Source organism: Macaca nemestrina, chromosome 5 (genome assembly GCF_043159975.1).
Source record: "Macaca nemestrina isolate mMacNem1 chromosome 5, mMacNem.hap1, whole genome shotgun sequence".
NCBI lineage: Eukaryota > Metazoa > Chordata > Mammalia > Primates > Cercopithecidae > Macaca > Macaca nemestrina.
The window spans coordinates 128,673,809-128,696,596 of record NC_092129.1 but is presented as its reverse complement, the minus strand read 5'-3'; the positions used below and the strand labels follow the sequence as shown (position 1 = coordinate 128,696,596).

General features: G+C 37.0%; 1 protein-coding gene across 15 annotated transcripts in view; it reads left to right on the top strand.

Moving 5' to 3' along the window:
- Nucleotides 1-22,788, top strand: part of MLI (muscular LMNA interacting protein) — a 258,152-nt gene that overhangs the window by 81,400 nt on the left and 153,964 nt on the right. For 3 of the 15 annotated variants that reach the window (XM_011756779.3, XM_011756778.3, XM_011756782.3), the window contains exon 1: nt 18,574-19,144. The exons of 5 other annotated variants lie outside the window; for them this stretch is intronic. In XM_011756779.3, coding sequence (XP_011755081.2) covers nt 19,049-19,144 — 96 coding nt within the window. In that variant the 5' untranslated portion in view covers nt 18,574-19,048. Of the gene's footprint in view, nt 1-13,478; nt 13,577-17,257; nt 17,402-17,828; nt 19,145-22,788 lie in introns of those variants that run through there. 7 more of the 15 variants (XM_011756777.3, XM_011756787.3, XM_071096936.1 and 4 more) reach the window with 7 other exon arrangements.

The following is a 22,788-nucleotide window of genomic DNA, read 5'->3' as shown; positions in this document are numbered from 1 at the left end:
AGCCACCGCGCCCGGCCTACAGCATGACTTGACTAGGATCTGGAATTAAATACCCGAGAGAGGATTAAAAATAGGATGGGTTTCAATATCAGAAGGTGAATGCTTGAAGTGTCTTTCCTGTCCTTTTCATTCAATATATCACACGCACTGGCACTACAATTTCTGCAAATGAGTAGTGTTTCCTCTAGGGCTTCCAGATTTAAATGGAACCAAAAGGGCTGAGTTTTTTTGGCTGGCTCATTCTACATACTTGTGAATTGCAATTTCAATGCAAATCATAATTATTGGCCTAGCAATAGCATATACTGTATCCCTCAAATGAAAACAAGAACTAGAAAGTTTTGCCCCTTTTATATATCTTGGTACAAGTTCAAATCATTTCACAATGGTCCCATGTTTGACAGGCTATTGACATCTTATTTGATATTATTGTTGTATTCATAGATAGGCAAGTAGTACCATAAAAGTCAGGCAAGTTCTGCAGAACATATTTCTTTATTGATCATATTTTCCCAATAAAATATATTTAAATATAGGTATAATTATACCCACAGTGTAGCAAAAGTATCACTACTGTTAATATATAAACAGTGGTATAAATTTATTATTATAATGATATAAATAGCATTATAATATAATTCATAATATAATAATATTTAAATGGCTTTAATATTAAAATGGTTTATTTAAATTAAAATGGTTTTAAATTTTCTCAACAACTGCAAGACTAAGTTTCTGAGAGGATTGATAAGAATTATAGTCCCATTGACTTTCCATCACTTCAGTGTGTGATTTGAGTGGTTTTATTGCAGGGAGGATGGACTACAGAGTTATTGAATCTTTTTTTTTTTCTTTTGAGAGAGTATTCACTCTTGTAGCCTAGGCAGGAGTGGTGCAGTGGCGCGATCTTGGCTCACTGCAACCTCTGCCTCCTGGGTTCAAGCAGTTCTCCTGCCTGGGCCTCCCGAGTAGCTGGGATTACAGGCGTGCACCACCATGCCCAGCTAATTTTTGTATTTTTAGCAGAGATGGGGTTTCACCATGTTGGCCATGCTGGTCTTGAACTCCAAACCTTAGGTGATCTGCCTGCCTCGGCATCCCAAAGTACTGGGATTACAGGCATGAGCCGCCGTGCCCAGCTCAAGTTATTGAATCTTAAAGCTGCACAGAGCTTTCAGGTCATCTGGTCCAGTGACTTTCAAATTTGTGAACCACAAGTACAGTGTGTGTGTGTTCATATATATCTGAAACAGAGCCTCTTCATATATCTCTGAAATAGTGCTTACTAATGTATTTTCTATTAAATTTGATTTTGTTCTATTCTATTCTTCTTTTATCTAATTCATTTTAAAAATGCCAAACAGGACTCACTCATAGTCATGACTTGTGGTTGGATAAACACGGATCTAGGCAAGCAGCTGTGTTTTACAGATGGGAAATCTGGAGTCTGGCAACACAAGTGTTGTCTAAGGTCAAAAAGCTCATTAGCTGCTAAAACGAGGGGGCTTTTTAAAACACGTGGAATTTCAAATTCAAGTCATTTAGCATTTGGTGCTTACAAAATGATTTATGGCTGGTGCAGAAAGCACTTTCGGACTGCTCTATTGGAAATTAGGAGGCAACCATGACCCATTACTACTGTGCATCCGCATAGGCACACTTACTCCCTCTGCTACAGGCCCTGTGACACACCAGGCTGAAGGCTGTATTGGAACATAGGCACACTAATTTCTTTGCATATTTTCGTTGACTGCTTTTGTCATCCAGTGGCAGAGCTGAAGAGCTGTGGCAAAGACAGTATGGCCCACAAAGCCTAAAATGTTTACTTTCTGGCCCTTTACAGAAAGAGTTTGCCAACTTCTGGGAATTGTCTGAAAATGAATGTAAAGCATTTACAATTTATGACACATGATAAATATCCAAAGAAGAGGAGCTATTTTTATTTTAAAGTGGTAATGGTGATGAAGAGGATAAGCATTATAATTATTATGTTGGTGATGATAGAAATAATAAATTATGATGGTGTTAATAGTAATAATAATAATGATGACAATAATATTAATAACAGCAATAATAATAATATTTTATTTGGCGACCAGCTTTGAATTCTTTTATCTTATTGTAGAAGCCACTCCTGTTACTGCCTAGGTTTTTCCTTTTCCCTGGTATCAAAATTCATTTTCAGGGAAGAATCTGAAACTTCCTGTAAGATAAGAAAATCGAAGCTCTACATGTTGAGGCTTAATTGGCAGGTATGGATAAGTATTTTGAGAGAAAACTTAGGTCTTCTCCTTGTCCATTTTTGCATAAAGCAGCCTCAGTCTGCATATTTTTATTTTATTCTGGACAACTCCTTTGCAAATATTTGCAGAGTATTCACAAGAGATTTCTGTTTTTTTCCTAAGATCACACCATCAGCACTGTCAGAAGCTTTTACTTGTGTGGGGCTTGGTGGTGAGTCCTGGCAGTTTTCCCATATCCCACAAGTGTCCTGGGAAAAAATATTTGTCTTGTTTCTGACTGTTTTTTTAATTTACAAAGCTAAGAAGAAGACAGACATTCTTGTTTTTTACCCATAATTTCTGTGCTACACTAAGGTTTCCTAAATTTTGGAGAATTTGCTATGTCTATGTCCTAAAAAATATAACCCTCATTGCTGCCACCCACCGACCCCAAATGTGTTTTAAAGTAAATTAGACTCACTCAGAAACTTAGCATCTGTTTCTTCTCTCAGTTATAAATTCACAAATAGGATCTGTTTCTCCTTTTAAAGTGGTTTCCCTAGCAACTAAACCACCCTTATATGATCAGAGCAGTTTGTCACTTTTGAAGTTTGATTTTCTGACAAGGCCTTCTGGCTCAGGGAAATGAAGAAAACAACCTCCAAACACAAACATTTCGAAAACACTCAAGTGATGATTTACAAATGGATTACATTTGGGTGACTTTTCTGTAGATTGTGTGTCAACCACCCTCACCACCACGCTCCACAGCCAGCCAGCAAAGATAGCTATCTCTTGAAGTAACTATCGTCATAGCAGAGAACAGATGGGAGTGATTCTTAAAGGGGCTAAATTACCATAAAGATGTATTTTGGGAAGCGGTGGGTAGACAGAGATATAGGAAGACTTGCAGCAGGCAGTCACACAAAGCAAACTCACCTTGTGATTACTTCATCTGGCTTATCTCGAGGCTAAAGTAAATGTATTGGTCACAATTCAGATACATAATGGGGAAGAGAGACTTTTGCTCCCTCTACTCAGAAGAAGTCAGGACAAAGTGAGAGGAAGGTGGGTCTCAACTAACCCACCTTAGACTGACTTTTCACTTATTTTCATTATTTTTAAAATAATAATAACTATTATTTATCTTTGGTGCTTTTTTCCCCCGTGTTGCTGTCCTATTTACTGATGACCAGAGTTAGGACCTCATTCAATTCTGGGTTTTCCTTTCCCTCCCAATCCCTTTCTGACTCCTCCTGTAACTAGAATGCAGTTGGAGTTGGATAGAGTGATTGGAGTAAAAAAGAAGGGTACAGGAAACGGGAAAACTGTCTGATTTCTAATGACATTTTCTATTGGCCCCTTAACAAAGGGGAGAGAGAAATTATTTATGAGATCTGTAGAGACCCCCAAGTAATCTTCGAGTGAAAGAGCTTATGAGAGAAGAGTGGAAACAACAGCGCAAGTTTAGTCAGAGTTTGCAGAGTCAGAATCTCTGTTCTCAGTTTGAATTCGTGAATTTGTTTGTTCATGAATTTGCTTTCATGATCTCAAGATGAATCGCAAGTTTTCTTCCTTAGAAGATTTTCCCCGAGAGCACGGTGTTCCTTATAATAAGCAAGTCAAATGGGCAGGTCCCTCCCACTTGCTGGTACTTCAGATGGAGTATGACTGGAGGCCCTAGCAGCATCTAGCAGGTAGGCGATGTATGAAGTGAAGTAAAAAAGGCATGTTCTGCACAACAAAAAACTTATATCTTATGCAAAGTAAATACCAATTCCAGGAAGCAGAAGGGAAATGTTTTGAAAAGATTTGTTCTTACAAAGGAACTTGTTAAATTTTTTGGTCGGATGTGGTGGTGCATGCCTGCGGTCCAAGATACTTAGAACTTTTTAAGACTTTTCTGGGGGGCACAGGAAAATCTATCTCCTGAACTTTGTACAGATTATATTTCTTATACCAAGCTTGGAATACATTCAGTTGAAGAGCTCTGTAAGTATTTATCGAATACTTGCTATAGGTTTATTATTAAAAAAGGTACTTTGGAAAGAGAAGCATAAAATGCTGACATAGTATGGCAGACACAGAAATGTGGTGCCCAGATCCCATTTTGAGAAAGGGCTTGCTGTTGAGCTGTGGAAGGTGTGGTTGGCAGGTAGCATCCAACTGTCACCTCCTTCAGGGTCAACCTCATCTGCAGAGAGGCTTTCCACTGAGGTTACCTTCTCAGGGAAGCCCACAGCGGGTGAAGCCTTGACTACTTTGGCTGGATATGGGAAGCACTTATGGGCAGCACTTCCTAATACCAAGTGTTAGGAAGCTCCTAAGCTCCTTACCCAATTAGCTCAGGCTCCGTTGGGTCTGCTTCATCATCCAACTTCTCCCTCTGCCAATCCTGCCTCTTCCTTTTACTTCCTATCAGTTGCTCTCTCATAAATATCTGGCACCCTGAATTTTGTCTCTGCAACTATCTCCAGATAATCCAACCTGCAACACCCAGTTATTAATGATTTTGCAAACAATTCAAGAGACAGGACTATTCCATGTGGGTCATTCATGCTGTGGGACAGAATGTAAGTGCTACAATGTTTTTAGATGAGAGGAAGAGAGCTGAGCACTTCAAAATTAAAGAAGACTCCTGGTAGATCTGAACTCTTGACCTAAGATAGTGGAGGGGTAAGAAGACAGGAAGGACAGGAAATGAAGCAACTGAGCCGAAGCAGGTAGTGCAACTGTGAGGAAGTTGGCCTGGCTACCAAGAAGGCTACATGTTAGGGAAGAGTTAGAAATTGAATTGTTGTTAATTTACTTAAGATTAGATCTGGCTGTGCAAAAGAGAGAAAACCCCAAAATAGATGTTTGCTTTATTCTCACATTAAAAAAATGTACAGAAATTTAGTTTTGTTCTTGTTTGAGATCTCTTCTTGTCAATTTTTTCATGATTCTGTCTTCGTTAGAGTGAAGCCCTTATCATCAGGATCTAAGATGGCTGCTAGGGATCTGGCTATCACATCCAAATTCCAGACAGCAGAATGGAGGATGAGATAAAGAAGGGCATGCCACATATTTTAAAGAAACTTACTTTCAATTACTTCTCATTGGTTACAACTTAGTTACATAGCCGTATGTACTAATAAAGGAGGCTGAAGAGTATCCCTTCAACTAGGCAGCAACATACACAACTTAAAATTATTGTTATTTTAAAATTACAGTTGAAATGTAGGACCACTCAGATGATGGAAACAAGTGAGACAAAATGATAAAAAAAGCTAAAATCCAGTGTCTTGAAAATGATGGTGGCAGTAAAACATTTCTAGAAATTATACAGAAGAAGAGTTATTTTATACACGTGTGTGAAATGTCAAAATATTTGGGGCATATTTAGTTGGAGGTCAATATTAATAATCATCTAACATATGTTGAGGGTTTTCTATGTAACAGGCATTATTTCAAATGCTTTATATATATTGCATTATCTAATGGAGCCTAACAGATAGGTTTTATAAATGGCCTATTATATATATAAGGAAATGGAGATTTTCAGGAAGGAAGACAATTGACCAAAGTCATACAACTTGTAAATGGCAGAACCCAGCCTCACACTCATGTTTGTCAAACTCCTCAATCCAGTGACTTGCACCGTGGTTGCTCATATTAGAGTCAGCAAGTGAAACATCAAAGAGGAGAAGCTGGAGCTCAGGAGAGAGCACAGGAAATGCGCATTGAAATCAGCCAGTTCTCATGAGCATTGAAACCATGAGAGTAGAGAACATGAGAGAGGAGAGTCAGGGAGGAGAGACCTCAGGCAATGGAAAGAGGAGGATGCCAAATGTTAAGGCTTGGGGATGTTTCTTTCTTTCTTTCTTTTTCTTTTTCTTTTTTCTTTCTTTTTTATTAGAGACAGGGTCTCAAAATTTTACCCAGGCTGGAGTTAAGTGGCACGATCATAGCTCATTGCAGCCTTGGACTTCTGGGCTCAAGAACTCCTTCACCTCCACCTCCCAAATAGCTAGGACTATATGTGCATATCACACCAGGCTAATTTTTTCTTTTTTTTTTTCTTGTTTTCTTGTTTTTTTTTTTTTTTTTTTTTTTTTTTTTTTGTACAGACAGGGTTTCACTCTGTTCCCAGGCTGGTCTTAAACTCCTGACCTCAAGTGGTCCTCCTGACTCAGCCTCCCAAAGTGCTGGGATTACAGGAGTGATCAGCTGGGTCTTTCTCTTGAAGGAGGAGGGGAAACAGGGAAGTCACTGGAGAAGAACCAGGGCAGGATGGTGTCAGGGAAGACCAGGAGAAAGACTTTCTTGAAGATGAAAGGGACAAACAATATTTAGAACACAGAAGTTCAGGGAAAGAGAAAGTCAACTATTTGAGTAGCAAGAGTCACGCATTGATTATCTTTAGAGTGTTGAAAGAGGATGTGGGAATGGGTAGAGAAAGGTGGAAAATAGTGAACGAGCTGTTTAAAACTTGTATGGCAATCCTGTTGTGAATAATAGCTGATAATAGGGGTTAATATTTATTCTGTGCCTACTATGTGCCAGCTACTGTTCCAAAGGCTTATGTAGCTCATGTAACCACAACCCTATGAGGTAGCTACTCTTACTATCCCTATTTTGCAGATGAGAAAATTGAGGCAATGAGAGAGTAAGAAATCTGTCCAAGGTCTCACTGCTATTAAGTGGGAAAACTGGGATTGAAGCTTGAAGCTCAGTCTGGCTGCTGAGCTCATGCTTAAGAGTCTAGAATGTCCAAAGATTTCTTTAAAAAGTAATGACTTTGCAAAAATCCACATTTATTCTTCTGATATAAAATCTCAGATACATTTTCATAGAAACTGTTAAGTGTGCTTAATGATCATCTATTCTTCTTTACCAAAAAAGTTGTTTTGAAAAGGAATTAGTTTGTTGTATATTTCCCATGTCAGCTTTGACAGGAAATTTTATTATTTAAAAAATAATTTAAATTCAATTTGAAGTCTTGAAGAAAAATTTACTGCATTTTTACTGGTAACCTTATTGAGAAAACAGAAAACATTGTGGACCTTAGTAAATGTCTCCAAAAAGAAAGAAGGCTTTCTGTCTTTATAGCAAAACATTTTAATAACTATGCACTGAAACAATGATTTTTTTTGTGTCTCAAATTCCTTTATGCCTACAGGCTACTCAATTGAATGTCATTAGAATATCTCAAAGCTATTTTCACATAGTTTGAAGGCTCGCCTATCTCCTACACAGTCACATGTTGATTTGGAAAAAAAAAAATATATAACTGTGCATCACAGAGTATGGGCAGCATATTGGAATCTAAGGCTTATAGATTGCCAGCCTGCTCAGCATCTCTAACCCTTTTCAGGTAACCAGATTTATTAATGCCAATGTGTGCTTTCAAAAGACTGAGAAGTGATTCTTAAAATGTTTTCACCGGGGATATCACAGAGACGTTTTTAAATAAAATAGTCCTGTGATGTTCAAAAACAAAGACTTCTCAAAAAGTATTTATGTTTTTAGAATTGGTAATTAGAACAGGCAGATTTGAAGGGGATAGGCTTGCTTTCCACGTAGACTTATCACTTAACAAAATCATAACTGAGAATACAGCTTCATTGTATGCAGAGATGTAAGGGCATAAATGTAAAGGCAAGAAAAAAATGATAAAAGTTGATCAGAGGAAAAAGGAAATCAAAATGCCGATTTTAAAGAAAAGTGCTTTGTAGTACATTCAGTAATCATTTTTATGAAATTTTTAAATGATGATGATGTCACTGGCATGCATTGGTTTTACATACATACTTAATGTTAGATTTCTAGTTACCTTGGAAACTCAGGATTATAATATGCTGCTACAACAATAATAACTAATCTCTTTTAAAAGCTTTTCACATGGTGGTCATCATGTTGGAGACATCCCATGTATAATTTTATTTAATTCTTACAAAAACTCTAAGTGTTAGATAACCTGTTTTATTTATGGAAATGATGGAGCCATTCTTTGTTGTGTTTGGTAGTGTCTTTATTTTAATTTGTGGACAAGCTTAATAAGTACATAAAGTGCTTTTTTTCTGGTAAGATGGTTGCTCTTTCAGTTTCTCTTTGATGATATACAAAATATCTTTATATAATGTATTATTTCAGTGACTTGAAATTTTTCCTTCTTCCATCTTATGTTATTGCTTTATTACATGCCATGAGAAGAAAATTTTTAAAAATGTTTTCCTCATGTTTTCTATGTTGCTTCTTAATATCTCACCTTTGAAATAGTAGTCATTTCTGTCCTAGAAAGCTTTCTATTAACTAATGTGGTTAGTCAGAGAAGTGCTAGTGAGGGGATTATATTGTATTTGCAGCTACTGACTTATCACAAACTAAAAAATGCTTTGTCCTTTATCTACTATTCCTTTATACTTGACACATAGCAGTGTCTTATTTTCTCTGTGGTAGGCCCACAACCATTCATTCATTCAACAAATATATGTTGAGCATCTACTGAATGTTAAGCACTAGAGATACACTGGTGATCCAAACAGGCATCATTAATTCTTGCCTTCATGGATGATTGCATGGTGTTGGTCCCCAGCACACCTCCTAGACTGGGAAAACACATGGGCAAACTGTAGCCATCAGCTGGTTTGTTTTGCCCAGGATGAAAATTACTAAGTGTCAAACATAAAATCAAGAGAAAAGACCATCCCAGTGTAATTTGATCCACCTACAAATCTTCACCCATTCAATTAATTTTTTACAAATATATATGTATCTTCATTCAAAACAACACTTCAGTCTAAATGGTGATTGGTTCCAGAGGTTACAGAGCAAATGTTTAGATCAATTAACTTGCCACTGATTGTCATGTAACTTCTGATGAGTAAGATTTTCAGCTATTGTGGACAAGAGTCACAGGGTTTGTAAAAATCTTTTGGGTGATGGTAGACAGGGGTCAAGATTCTTAGCAACTGCCTTTCTATTTTATTTTGGAGTAAAAATATTAAGGGGAGAAACAGGAGGAAATAGTGTAAGTAAACATGGTGATATTCTGATACTCTTATCAATTAGAAATTTTTGTTCAATCTCATACATTTACTCTATCCTAAAAAGAAAGAGAGAAATGAATATTTATTGGGTATCTACTATGTGCCAGGCCACACACTAGGGCTCTTATATGTCATCTAATTTAATTTTTACATCCATCATATGAGGTTCAGATGCTTTTATTATGCCCATTTTATAAAAATAGAAACTAAAGTTCATGGAATTTAAGTAAGTTATATAGAATTATCCATGAATAATAAGTAGATTTATGTTTTTAAACACAATTCTGACTCTAAATTCCATTGTTTCCATTAGTAGAATTAGTAAGTAGATGCTATAAAACACCATCTTAGAGCTCACATATTACCTTGGATATTTTGGAACATAAATATTGTTTGCTAACTACTTATGGTAACCATATGTAGTCATTCAACAATAATTTCCTGTGCTTATGTTGTACTATCCATATTGAAAAGTATGTAGCTTTAGTACACATGCCAGTGACAATTTAATTGTATTCTTTGATATTCTTTATCTCATTTCTATTTTAAAGTTAAATTCCAAAATAAGCATACATTGCTTTTATAGTAAGAGAATAACAGCTGTGAACAGTGGGAAACTCAGAGCATACAGCCATATTTTGAGAATGGATACTGGAAGCTTGAGAAAAGTGTTTGTCAGAGTGCAATTCTCCTGGGTAGGAACCATATTAGAAAGAAGATTCTGGCTGGCTACCGCATTGTTATGTACTCTGTATTTCCACCCTTCTTATCACCTTCCTATAAATGTATATCTCTAAAGTAAGGCTGGCAGAAGAAGGGAGCAAACAAGGTACAACATGAACCTGGGTTCTAGCCAGGGAGACCAGAGTTCAAATCCCATTGTCTCATGTGCTGGTTGAGCAAGTTATTTAATCTCCCTGAGTTTCATTTTTCTTACTTGTCTAGTGGACATCATAATTCTCTTGATGGCTTCTGAGAAATATAAAAGGTAATACATTAAATATCAAGAGGAGCATCACATAAAACTCATTAAATGGTGTCTATGTGTGGGATGAAATCTGCTCTTGGTTTGAGTGGGTTGTTTAAGGTAGCCACGGTGACAGACTATGGTTGCCAACAGTGGGAGGAATGATCTAGACCAGAGATGCTTTTCTCATCTTTCTTTATGTACCCTGGCCTCTCATACAACCCTCTGATGCTGGCTTACTTCATAGATTACTAAAGCATCCAAAGCTTTGGCATTCAGGTTCGGTTGCTATTTTTATATGTGGTATATCTTCAAAGTGACACTTTAAAGTGACAAAATTAATATAGTGTTTAAATCACTCTCATTTCCCGACAGATCCTGAAATCCTTGAAACAGAAACCCCTCCCATCCTCTCTGAATCCTCCATACATCTAGCATAAAGCATGCAACCATTCATTTACTTAATAAACATGTATTGACCTCCTACTATGTGACAGGCATTGTATTAGATGCTGGGGATATAGCAGGAAACAAAACAGATACATTTCCCCTGAGAGTGGCACTTATGTTCCAACTGGGGAGCCAGACACTAAAGAATTCACTGTACGATCTTATAATTTGAAAGCAGCAAATACCATGTAGAAGTACAAGTGCTAAGAGAGGGTTCAACAGGAGGTGGTAGCTAACCCATGGAGCCAGGGAAGCCCTCTTTAGGTAATGATTTTATAAAGTGTGTTGTGTGTCAGAAATTATGTTAACCTCATGATGTGAATTAAAATATTCACCATGGAATCTCTGAGTTTCTTAGAGCTCAGCAGGGCAAACAGGAATTAACTAGGGAGAGAGCTGTGGGACAGCATTCAAAGCAGAGGGAGAAGATGCCTTACTTAATCTTACTCCGTTTTGAAAAGATAACACAATAAGCCCCTCATCTTGTCCCAACCTCTAAATTTTCTATGTGTGAGAAGAAAGGAAATAACTGTTATTGAACACATGTATGTGTCAGACTTCTAAGATAACATATGTCATGCCATTTTAACCCTAATGGAGTGAGATATTATCTAAATATTGCAAATAAGTAGGCTGATTATGTCTTGGTTTGCTCAATATGCTTCTATCCCAGGGCAATAATTTATAGTGCTCCCCTTTTCACTCTTGAAAGCATTTCAGTTTGTGTGATGAATTCTATGGTCATAAATAAATGAAGCTCAGAGGGATTACTAATTTGCCTTGGGTCACCCAGCTAGAAAGTGCAGACGGTGATGTGATGCCACATCGGTGCTCTCTGATCTGAAGCCCATGCTCTTGACTCTGTATCACACACACAATTTGTTGGCTCTACTCCTGTATTCTTCTCTATGTAATTCTTCCAATCACAGTTAAGTAGCCCAAGACTAAACTGAAAAAAATTGGCTTCTGACATCTGCCTTCACTAATTCTGCTAAGTCATGTATTTCCATAAAGTACAAGTGAAATGAAGCACTAAGATTAAATATGAAACATGTATTCTAAGAAGTAGTTCTTTTCTTGATATGCTTATATTTATACTTATATTTAGCCTATTCTTTATGTTGCCCAAGTATGTGGAAACTAATTTAAAATGCAGTTGCTTCTGAAATATGTGACTCTAGTGACAAAACATTGGCTATCATTGTTCTTTTCTATTATATGATACCTTGTGGGCTAGAGAGGTTTGTGACTTGCCCTGGTGAATTGAGCCTGAGTGTAAGAAGTTTAGCACTTCTTAAAGTAATCAATTAAACCCTCTTATGTTTAAGGCATTTTAATTACACTTTCTAACACAGTTTTTATCTTGGTCAAAACTGAGTAATACAGATAAAGTTTTTTTTTTCCTGTGGAATATGATAAAAATTTTTGAAAGCATTCTTCATATGTAAATATATCAAAAGCATGGAATAGGATGCTATTGCTTCCCCTTTTATTTTAAACAAAAATGTCAGATTATGCCAACATCATATTATAAGTAAATATTACATTGTTTTGTTCCTTTATGGAATATACTGTCACCTCAAAATGTGCTGGCATCACTTTATCTGCTTAGAAACAAGATTTTATGAAGTATATCATGTGTTAGAATTTGTTTCCTTTATGATGTATGTAAAAATGATTCACTATGGAATCTCTGAACATTTTTTATTAAATAGTATTCCTAACTGTTTGCTACATGCCTTATTGGTACCTCTTTGAATATACTTTAAGATCTTTCAGTAAATCTATCATTCATTGATTCAATTCATATTCCTGTGCCACTGAATATGTTGCTTGTGCAACTACTGTTAGCACAACTGGATTTAAACTTAGTAGACCTGAAATATATACCACCTTCCTGCCTTGCTTTCTAACTCAGAGAACATCTCCTGATCTTCATCTAGCTCATTCTGCTCTCTTCCCAGCCAAGACGACAAATAGAATTTTATTTAGTAATTTTGTGGAAACTCCCCTTTTTTTCCCCCAAAACTGTCTTCTTTTCATACATTCATCAAGTATTATGGCTAAAAGAAGGCTCTGTGGACTGTGCAGTTCAGCACTTCTGTCGCACTGTGAGTGGGATGACAGTGTGCATTATGAAAGGAAAGGGTTCTTTGGCCAAATAAATATGGGAAACCATGGGCTAAACACAGCTTAAAAGGCCTTTTGACTGCAAGACTCCTCCAAATATAGGATATGGAATATACCAATTCCTAAATTTACAAAATCCCTTGCTCACCATTTGTCTGGCAAGATGATATTCTAAGAAGGGCACGTTGGGTAATGCTGATCTAGAACATCATTTTATAAACAAATTGCTCCTGAGAAAATAAGTGGCTCACCCAAGACCTCACAGCTGTTTGGTAGAAGATCAGGAGACCAGAACCTATTTGTTTCCGCTTCTGACCTAAGCAACTGAACATTTCACAGCTCTGAGAATCCTGCTGTCTCTTGCTGCATGCATTTGTGGGTGCGATTTACAAGACGGGATCTGATTGCTGTTACTTGCGTCCTGCACCTTTCTTTAGCCCCTATACATTTGACTCTTTGTAAGGGCTGTGAACGCAGGTGATTTCCTATTTCAGTGAAACTAGGAAACTTGAGATTAGGTTGATTCCATTTTCTTCTGAACAGTCAATTCAAAGTTTACCAAACTTATCTTTTTCATTAGAAAAAAATAAGTTTATGCAATAAAGAGTTCACTTTCAGTCAAGAAGTTCATTGGACAAGTATTTATTGAGTGCCTTTACATGCTACATACTATTCTAGGTGCCACAGAAATAGCAGTAATCGAAACAAAATCCTTGCCCTCATGGTGTTTAAAATCCGATGAAGGAAGTCAGAGAAGAAACAAGCATCAGAGGTTGGTAAGTCCTTTGGAGAAAAATAACATGGGGTAAGAAGGATAGAGAGTGCTGGCAGGGGAGCAGGTATGGGGTTGCAATTTTATATAAGGTAGTAAGGGATGTTTCACTGTTAATGTGATATTTGACCAGAGACATGAGGAAACGAAGGCATGGTAACCAGCTTGGGAAGAACACTGTGGAGAGTAGGATTAGCATTGAAGGTCATTGTGTCTGGAGTTGTGGGAGAAAAGGGGAGAGTGGTAGGGGTAAGATCATTGGGCTATAGGTGGTTATGAGAACTGATACTCTTGGTAACACAGGAATCTAGTGGAGGGTTTTGCATAGAGAAGTAACATAGCCTGACTTCTGTTTTAAAAGGTTTATTCTTGCTGCTATATGGAAGATATGACAGATTGGGTTCCCAGGAAGCAGGCTCTGAGATGGAGATTAGCATGCAAAGTTTATTAGGGAGTGCTCCCAGGAACTATACCTGTAGGAGATGGGAAGGAGGCAGAAGGAGAGACTGGGCTACAGGGTGGTCTCAAAGCCTAACTAACCTCATGAGGAGCTCTGGAATGGATTCCTCTCTAGAGTTGTTTCAAGCTGGAGTGAGGGGAGCAGGACTTTATATGGATGCATCAACTAGCCATCCAATGCCCCTAAGAAAGCAGAGTGATTTGGGGCAAGAGGTTTTTTTGTTTTTGTTTTTGTTTTTCCAGCTGAGAGGAGCTCCTGAAGAGGACTGACAGCTGATCACAGTTATAGCACTCCCGCAGCTGGGGAATAAGTCCTTTAGCCTGAAGGGGATATGGATGGTTCATCAGAGCATCCACTCAGGAGTGAAAGTGGAAGCAGAAAGACCAGTTAGGAGGCAATGATTCAGAAAGAAGATGATGGCAGGTTCCGCTACTGGGATGTTAGAAGTAGAAGTAGTGAGATAGATTCATTTTTTTGGATTTATTTTGAAGGGACAGACAACAGGATTTACTAATACATTGATAAGCGATTCTGAAAAACCAAGAAGAAAAATATGAACTCATGATTTTTAGCCAAAGCAACTAGAAACAGATAGAAACTGTCGGAAGAGGTGAGGAAAATTTTGGGAGGTGGGGAACAACTTCAAAGGAAATGCAATTAATTCGGATTCAAATGTGCTGATGTTCAGATATCTATGAGATGTTCCAATAATGATGTTAATTGTGTGAGTGAAGTCATCCAGAGAAGCCATCTAGGCTAGGGAAATAAATTGGAATTCATTGGCTTATAAATACTATTTACAGCTAAGTAACTGGATGTGATCACCAAGGAGTGACTCCTGGGCTACTTCAAAGCTGAGGGGTCAGATGGCACAAAGCACAGAGAAGAGTGTCCATGGTATAGGAAGAGGACTGAAAGGAAGTGGATTGCCTAAAACCAAGCTAAGAAAGTAATTCAACAAGGAGAGAGTGAACCACATACACTTATTCCTAATGGATAAATGTTTCTTATCATTGTCTCTGTGCCTCTTTCAAATTCTACCCTGTATAGGGCTTACTCATTTCTTCTGAATATCTTGTTAGGTCAAACAGTACTTTGAGGCTTTTGGTTTACTTTAATCAAGGATTACTAATACCTTTTTGAACTAGAAGAATATACCCCAAGGAGAAGAGTAAGCAGTATAACCATATACTTATAGCAGTATATTACTTATAAGTTATAGTGGTATACTACTACAAGCAGTAATAACAGAAGTAGAAGTCTGTGTCCAATACAGATGAAGCCAAATTTAGACTGTAATGGAATTTCACATACCGTTGATGAGATGTCAGGACTCACTTTAAATATTGCACACTCGTTTCTGAGCCTGTGAATCAATCAGGTTAGTCCTGATTAAGATCTCGGGAATCACCCATTACCTGAGAGACACGAATACAAACACCTGATGATTCCCATCTTTAGAGGAAAAATACCACCAAGGGTTGAGCAGAAGTGTCCCAGTGTTTGCCAGAATTAGGACCTAGGAGTGCAGAAGCTAAGAGTGAAATCTCCCTGAAAACAACCTGCCATGCATTGCCTGTGCAGACTGTGTTCAGCACATGACTTGTCACCCTCCTCTGACTTCATTCGCTGCTCCTGTCACGAGTGAAGGTGTCTCCTTAATGAGACTATAAGCCATGCTGAGAACAGGTTCTAAGCCTTTATTATTTTATGTCTTCAGAGCTTAGAATCGTGACTGGCTCTCAATAGATGTTTATTAAGATAAATAAATGACACTTGTAGTACCTTCTGTTATCAAGCCCAAGGCATAAAAACAGACAAATGGATGTCTGAATAGCCTTGGCAGCTGGATCTGTTTAATCACTTACATGTTTCTTGGCAAACTTTTGTGGACTAATCTATTTTTTTTCCTCAAATTTGTTTCGCATGTCAGGAAGAGAGATTATTTGTTCTGTATTATTTATTTTAAAAGCAATATCTTAAGAGTCTTTTGACTGAAAGGTATTGCAGTAGTATCTGTTTAGTAATAAGGGCGACGGATGCCTGCTTCAGCCATCGATAATGCCAGATTTTAAAGAGAATTTTGGATTTTACTCATCTATTGCAAACTTTGACAAACTTTATTTTCTTGTGAAAAAAAAAAGGTGATTCTACAGAGCAGTTTGTGTTTCTTAGTGGGAGAGAGATCATTAAAAGTTTGTGATTATAAAATACTTAAGGGTGTTGGGCAGACCATAGATGACTCTCTTTGTCTATAGAAAAGTTGTTGTAATTAGCGGATAGACTCTCTTCTCTTCTCCACCCGGGTAATTTATATGCTCTTTTGTCATCCAAGACTAGGACCCGTTTTTTGACCAGGTGCCATCACTTTCTATTTAAATACAGAATGGTTTCTATAGAAATTATCCAAAATATATGCACTCTTTGAAGCTATATGTGGTTACTATCCAGATGGCTGAAGCATGCGGTTATAATGCATGACCATTTATGTGTTTTTAAGTAAAAATTATGACTTCTATTATTATAAGAAATAGTCTGTAACAGCAATTATTAGTTAATAAAACAAGGGAAAGAAAATGGTTAGAGGAAAGTTACCAATAAGACACAGAGGAAAATGTCAAAACAATACATTGATTTAATTGGTTTTCATGTTGTAAAATGATTCAAGAAAGAATCTGAACAGGGAAGAGTAGGGGCTGAAGTATTTTCTCTTCTAAATTTCATTATGCCAACTTGCATAAGTATTGCTTTATGATTTGGGGAGGGAATGAGAGAAAGAAAAGATCAGAGAGGAAAGGACAGAATGAGACATAGAAGAGTTTCATAGCAGTTTGAATCCACTTGTAATAAACTGATTGACCACTGACAAAAATCTGGACTGTCACTTCTTCTTGGGGAACCACTCTAGAACTTTGGGATAAGAATGGTCTCTAAGATTTATTGATACTACCCTTTGGTGTTTTGATTTATATATATATAATTTTATGTCTTCCTATATATATATCTTTATATATATAAATCAAAACACCAAAGGGTAGTATCAATAAATACATATATATTTACATACATATATATTCATATATGTATATATGTGGATATTTCCATTTCTGTTCTTCACTGAATAAAGGTAAAACATCTTAACTCAAGATCTTTGATGACCTAGATTTAACCTACCTTATTTGTCTTACTTGTCTTTATTCTCATTTATGTTATTTATCACACTAGAAAACAATACCCACAGGAGTAACATGTATTAAGAATCTGCCTGGCACAGAGCTAAGAATCTGTGGAAATCTTACATGCTGAATTTAACTGTAATCCTCACAAGAACTCTATGAAATGAGAGCTATTCTCATCCACATTTCACAGGTGAGAGGACTGAGTTTTAAGAAGTTCAGTAACTTGTCTGAGGGCCCACAGCCAGTGGATGATCTGACTCCAGGGTCCTATGCTTTATGACTTTCTGCTCTTGCTGTCCTGATAGGTGCCTTCAATCCAGCCCTGTCTCTCTGCTTGAAATAAGTGCTATTCCATCCCACCTTCATAGGCTCCCCTTCCCCATCCTTCTAAGTGCAGCCCAAATGCCACCATCTTGAATTACTGCACTCCAGGTGGCTGTAATATCGCTCTCTGAAATTCCTCTGTCTTTGCTACTCAAAGTGTAACACACCAGCTGCAGATCTGGGGTGTGGCTCCCGGAGCATCTCCTGGGAGCTTCTTGGAAATGTAGAATCTGAGGCCACATCTCAGATCTCTACACTTAGAAAGTGCATTTTAACAAACTCCCCACGGGATTTCTGTGGGCAGTAGTTTAAGAAGAACTGCAGTATAAAGCTTTTTGTTGTTTTCTTTTTTCACTTTGTATCTCTGTTATTTGTTTACCTGTTTTATATTCTCAAACCATAAGCTTTTTGAGGGCAGGAGGGGATTACATTCTCTTTTGAGTATCCATAAATATGTGTAAAATAGAAGAAGGCACATAGTTTTTTTACAACACGGCACTTATATTCAGAAATTTAGACTATATTCTAAGTCTATGTTGTTTGGAATAGTTTCTCCCACTGTGCTAATAGAATCATTTGTAGCAATTATTTTACTCATTATGTTTCCATAATCTTAGGCTTTTGATAACATCGAAGATGTGAAGAGGCGTAGTCTAGGTTTCTAAAATAATAATTCCTTCCCATAGCCTTTGATCTATATCTAGTCATTTGAATACAACATTTTTCACTGCCAAAGCACAAATGTAGATATCACAGATTTGGAGAAAAATCAATACTTAGAAAATAGAAATACTGAAAGCTAAAGACTCCAATCAATTTCGCATATGAAGTTTTAAGGTTTGTCTGCAGTCAGGATTCTCACTGTCTTCCAGGAAGCTTGGAATGAAATTTTGTTTTGACAAGGATTTGATTCCAAGCTTTATTTTAGGGGTGATTTTGTTAATAGCATAACTTCAGTCACTACAGATGCTCCTGTATTGTTGCTTACAATTTATATACTAAGGATAAAGTTACTGATATTTTGAAATAACTGTGTGTTTTCTAGTTCTTTATTTGAACACAGTGTTTGCATGTATTTATACCTCTAAACGTTCTCTATGAGTGTGACCAACTGATTATTGAGATTGGCAGATGCTAGGGCCCTTCAATCAGCTTCTCATTGCTACACAATCTGGCTTTTCTCTTCCTTTCACAGAATATGTAATTGGAATACATGCATGAAAGGAAAAGAGGGCAAACACATATCAGTGGCTTTTTTTCTTTTTTCTTTTTTTCACTTCTACGGATTCCATTTCAGCAGTTAGTATGACCTCTCGTGATGTTCCAAATCTAAAAATGGTCAAAACAGAAATCTACTCTTTGGAGCTGGCACAATTCCTCAATTTAGGAATGATTCTGCTTTACCTCTTTTTAGAATTTCTTCTTTCTGCGTGAGTGTGTGTGTGTTGTGTTAGTATGAGGCTCGCTTCCCACCTCAGTCACTGGTTTGCTCGCTTCCTTATGTGATGAATCAATGCTTTCAGAACAGGGGCTTCTGAGTGACTGCAGGAACAATTACTTCCAAATGAACTCGTGCATCTTATCAGGGAGCATTCAGACCACACCCCAGGTAAAAGGAAGTCTTTGCTTAATGCTTTCAGTAACTTTTAAAAGCAGTGTACGGTGCTGGTGGTATTTGCTGCACGGATGTGAGGGAGAGCTGCCCGGTGTAGATAAATTTGTCTGTATATTGAAATGAAATGCTATCTTCACTTAGAGAAAAGGGCGAGCTGATAAAGAAAAAACTGCTCATTGGGCAAAGAAAATGCTCAGGATTGCCCTTGGCATGGTGATAATGCTAAGATACCTTGTAATGCCTTAACAGGAGGCTAGAGGCCATCTGTGAGTGTGGGTGTCAACATCTGAAGGAAGGTAAGTTTTAGGGAAATATAAGAAAGGAAGGCATTACAGCGCAAAACTGAGCAAAGGAGCTAGCTGTTAGCCTGTGTGGCATGGGGGAAAACAGTTTCTCAAATTATTAGGCTATCCGGTGAGAAGATGACGTTCTTAGAGATTTTGAGCATTTCAAAGCGTATTTAGAAACAGATTTTAATCCTTTTATCTCATATTTCTATGATTAAAATAGTTTCCCAAGGATAGAAACAAAGATATTTAAATAACATTGACAACTGAAAGTGTTAATTGGCAATTAACAAGTGCAATGCTGTTAACATGCATCTGTTGCTGCTTTGTGTGGAAAATGATTTTTCATCACCATAGCAATTCATTCTTAGGCTACATTGGAACTTAGCCACAGTATGCAGTAAACAGCAAATATTATTTTGTTCTCTCCTAAACAAGGGATTAAATAGTCTACTGGCTAACGTGTGGCTCTTTATCTGAATGTTGCGTTGCATAGTTAGTGTAATTTCAAATTCTTTTCCAAATGAAATTCCTTGCAAATGAGTATTAGATCCTTGCTAAGTTAAGGATGCTAGGTAAAGGCAGTGAAAAGAGCTAACATTGTACTGTTAGCTTAAAAGTGAATACCAAATGATTGCCCTTTTTGTGATTATTCTTCTGAAGATATGTATGTAGACAGGAATTTATCTCTCATCTTGTTATTCTCCAACAGTAACCCAGGAAGATGAATAAGTCTTTAGTCTTAATAGATTTCCAGTTTCTGTGTTTTCTGGAATAACATCACATATTGGTTCAACTAAAATAAAAAAAAAAAATTGTTTCCCTCTACTGATGAGGACATTTTTTGTAGGATATGGATTTTTACTTTTTTAGGAAAATGTAACAATAAATTAGAAAGAAATAGGTTTTCTTCTTTTTGGTTGCCTTTATTGTCAGCATGTGGTTATGTTTAGAAAGTTTTTAGACAGTATTTTTGTAAAAGCATACCTTATTCATTGAAGCATCAGTTTTCATTCATACTTCGTTTCTACTTTATTCACTGAAGTTATAGTTGTCAACTTTAAAAAGTCCATAGTGTGTGACATACCAGTTGTGGAGCTGTATTTGTATCTTAGATACTTAAGTAGCATTGAATTATACAAATTGTGCAAGGTGTTTGAAGAAGTAAATTTTCGTCATTATATATGCTTTAGAAGGTAAATCTACTTACTGCTTAGAATGATTATACACATTTTTGTAACCATAGGGTGCTTATAATAAAACCTTTCATATATTATTACTTAAATTTTATTTGGATGGAATCTAAGATAGACCTATAGTCATGACATGGCAAGATAAGGGAAGGCCTAGTTATAGAACCTGGGGACAAGGATGCAATTTCATCTCTTTACTCCTAAAGGATTATCTTTATTTCCTGCTCAAATGAAATTATGGGACGGATTATTTGAACTACTTCAGCAATTTCCTTGCCAAAACCACTCTCCTTTCTATCATGATATTGATGAGATTAGTCATGTGATGAAACGGCCCTAGAAGATAATACATCTAGAAAGTCTGTTGTATTATATACTGCTGATGAGACAAGTGGGCTCCTCAAATCTCATGAGGGATCTAGTGTTCCTTCCTACAAAATAAAGTAGTGATTTATTACTTTTTGATGATAAGGTGCCACTCAGGAATTTTGACATGGCTACAATGAGGAAATAATGACACATATCTTTAAAGGTGAAAAGAATATTGAAAATTAAAAGTTTTTAAAACCTTGTCAACATTTGTCTCACAGTTCCTTGATCTTCACAAGCTCACAGTTCCTTGATCTTCACAAGCTCAGTGCCCTTCCTTTCATATACTCAGTCTTAATGCCAAAGCCTGGAATTTAGAATCATCTGGAATTATCATACTTCTAATTATTAAGTTAGTAAACTCTCATATTATATTATGACCCCATCCATTCTCTCAAACAGTCATCATTGTATTAACTTTGTTTCCTGAGCACAGAGACCTCTAGTTCCTTCAGCTTGAGGGTTCTTCCCCCTTACCCATACAAACTGAACTCCATGGTCAATCATTTGCTCTGCTCTCACCAGTACCCTTGATTTCCTTATACTTGCCACATCCTGCCAAAACCAGCTCCAAACATAAACTAGCAATGCTATAATGCACTTCCTCTGTTCCTATAGTAGGCAGTTCAGCATTCCTTGAGAGACTATCAAACAGTCAAGCAAATTGCCTCACTGTTCCTGGTTTTATATTTGGACTGAGTCTTCAGTATAGACTGTCAGTAATTTTGTTTCTGGTCAACCCTCTTTGCCACTACTGCCAGTGATGTTTCAGCCTTTTAAAATCTTCCTTAAAACTCCCAGGCCACCTTGGCTAGTTCTTCCTCAGCTAGTGAATCACTCAATGTTGGCATCTGTAGGGTTCAGCCTTAAGCCTCTTATTTTTCTGTTTGTGTTTACACCTTTATTGATCTCATCTAGTCTCCTGCTTTTAAATATCATCTATGCGTTAACAACCCTAGCAATTTTATCCCCAGCACAGAATTTCCTCTAAACTTGACTCACATACTCACATTTCCACTTGGGTGTATATTGGGCACACAAAATTTGACCTTTATTCTCAAACCAGCTTCAACCATTGTCTTCCCCGTTTCAGGGAATAATATCTCATTTCTTGCAGTTATTCAGTTCAAAAGTTTTCCACCCGTCTTGATTTTTGTGTATCTCTCATATTCCACCTCAAATTTTTCAACAAATTTTAAGTTTTTTCTTTAAAATATAGCCAGAATCTTAACACTTCTTACCACTATTACTGAAGCAAACTGCATTCAATTCACCAGTTTTTCTCCTATGGGTTATTGCAATAGACTTATAGGAAGTCTTCATAGCACTTATGAAGATTGTACTACATATATTGTGTATTTATTTGTCTACTGTCTGTTTCCCTCCACTAGAATATAAACTCCATGAGGGTAGGGATTTTTGTTCACTATTATGGTACCAACCCCTGGAATAGTGCCTAGCATTTAGTAGGCATTTAATAAGACCTCATTCAATAAATGAAAATAAGTAGAAGACAAAGTGTTAAAGTGAGGGTTGGTTTTACTAGGAGCATAGTAGTAGGACTGAAGGCCAAAAAAAGGGCAGAGATGCAGATGAGCGAATACATGTGGTGTTGGAGGTCTTGAAAATACTTTTCTGATTGCTTCCATTATCTTAATGAAATAGGAAACAAAGTCATCAGCTCCAAGCGAGAATGCTGGAGAGATGTTAGAAGTTTGAAGAAAGGGGGAAAAGTGTGAAAGAGTTTTCTAGGCCAGTGGGAGAGTAAATGGGCTATGAAAGTATAGTA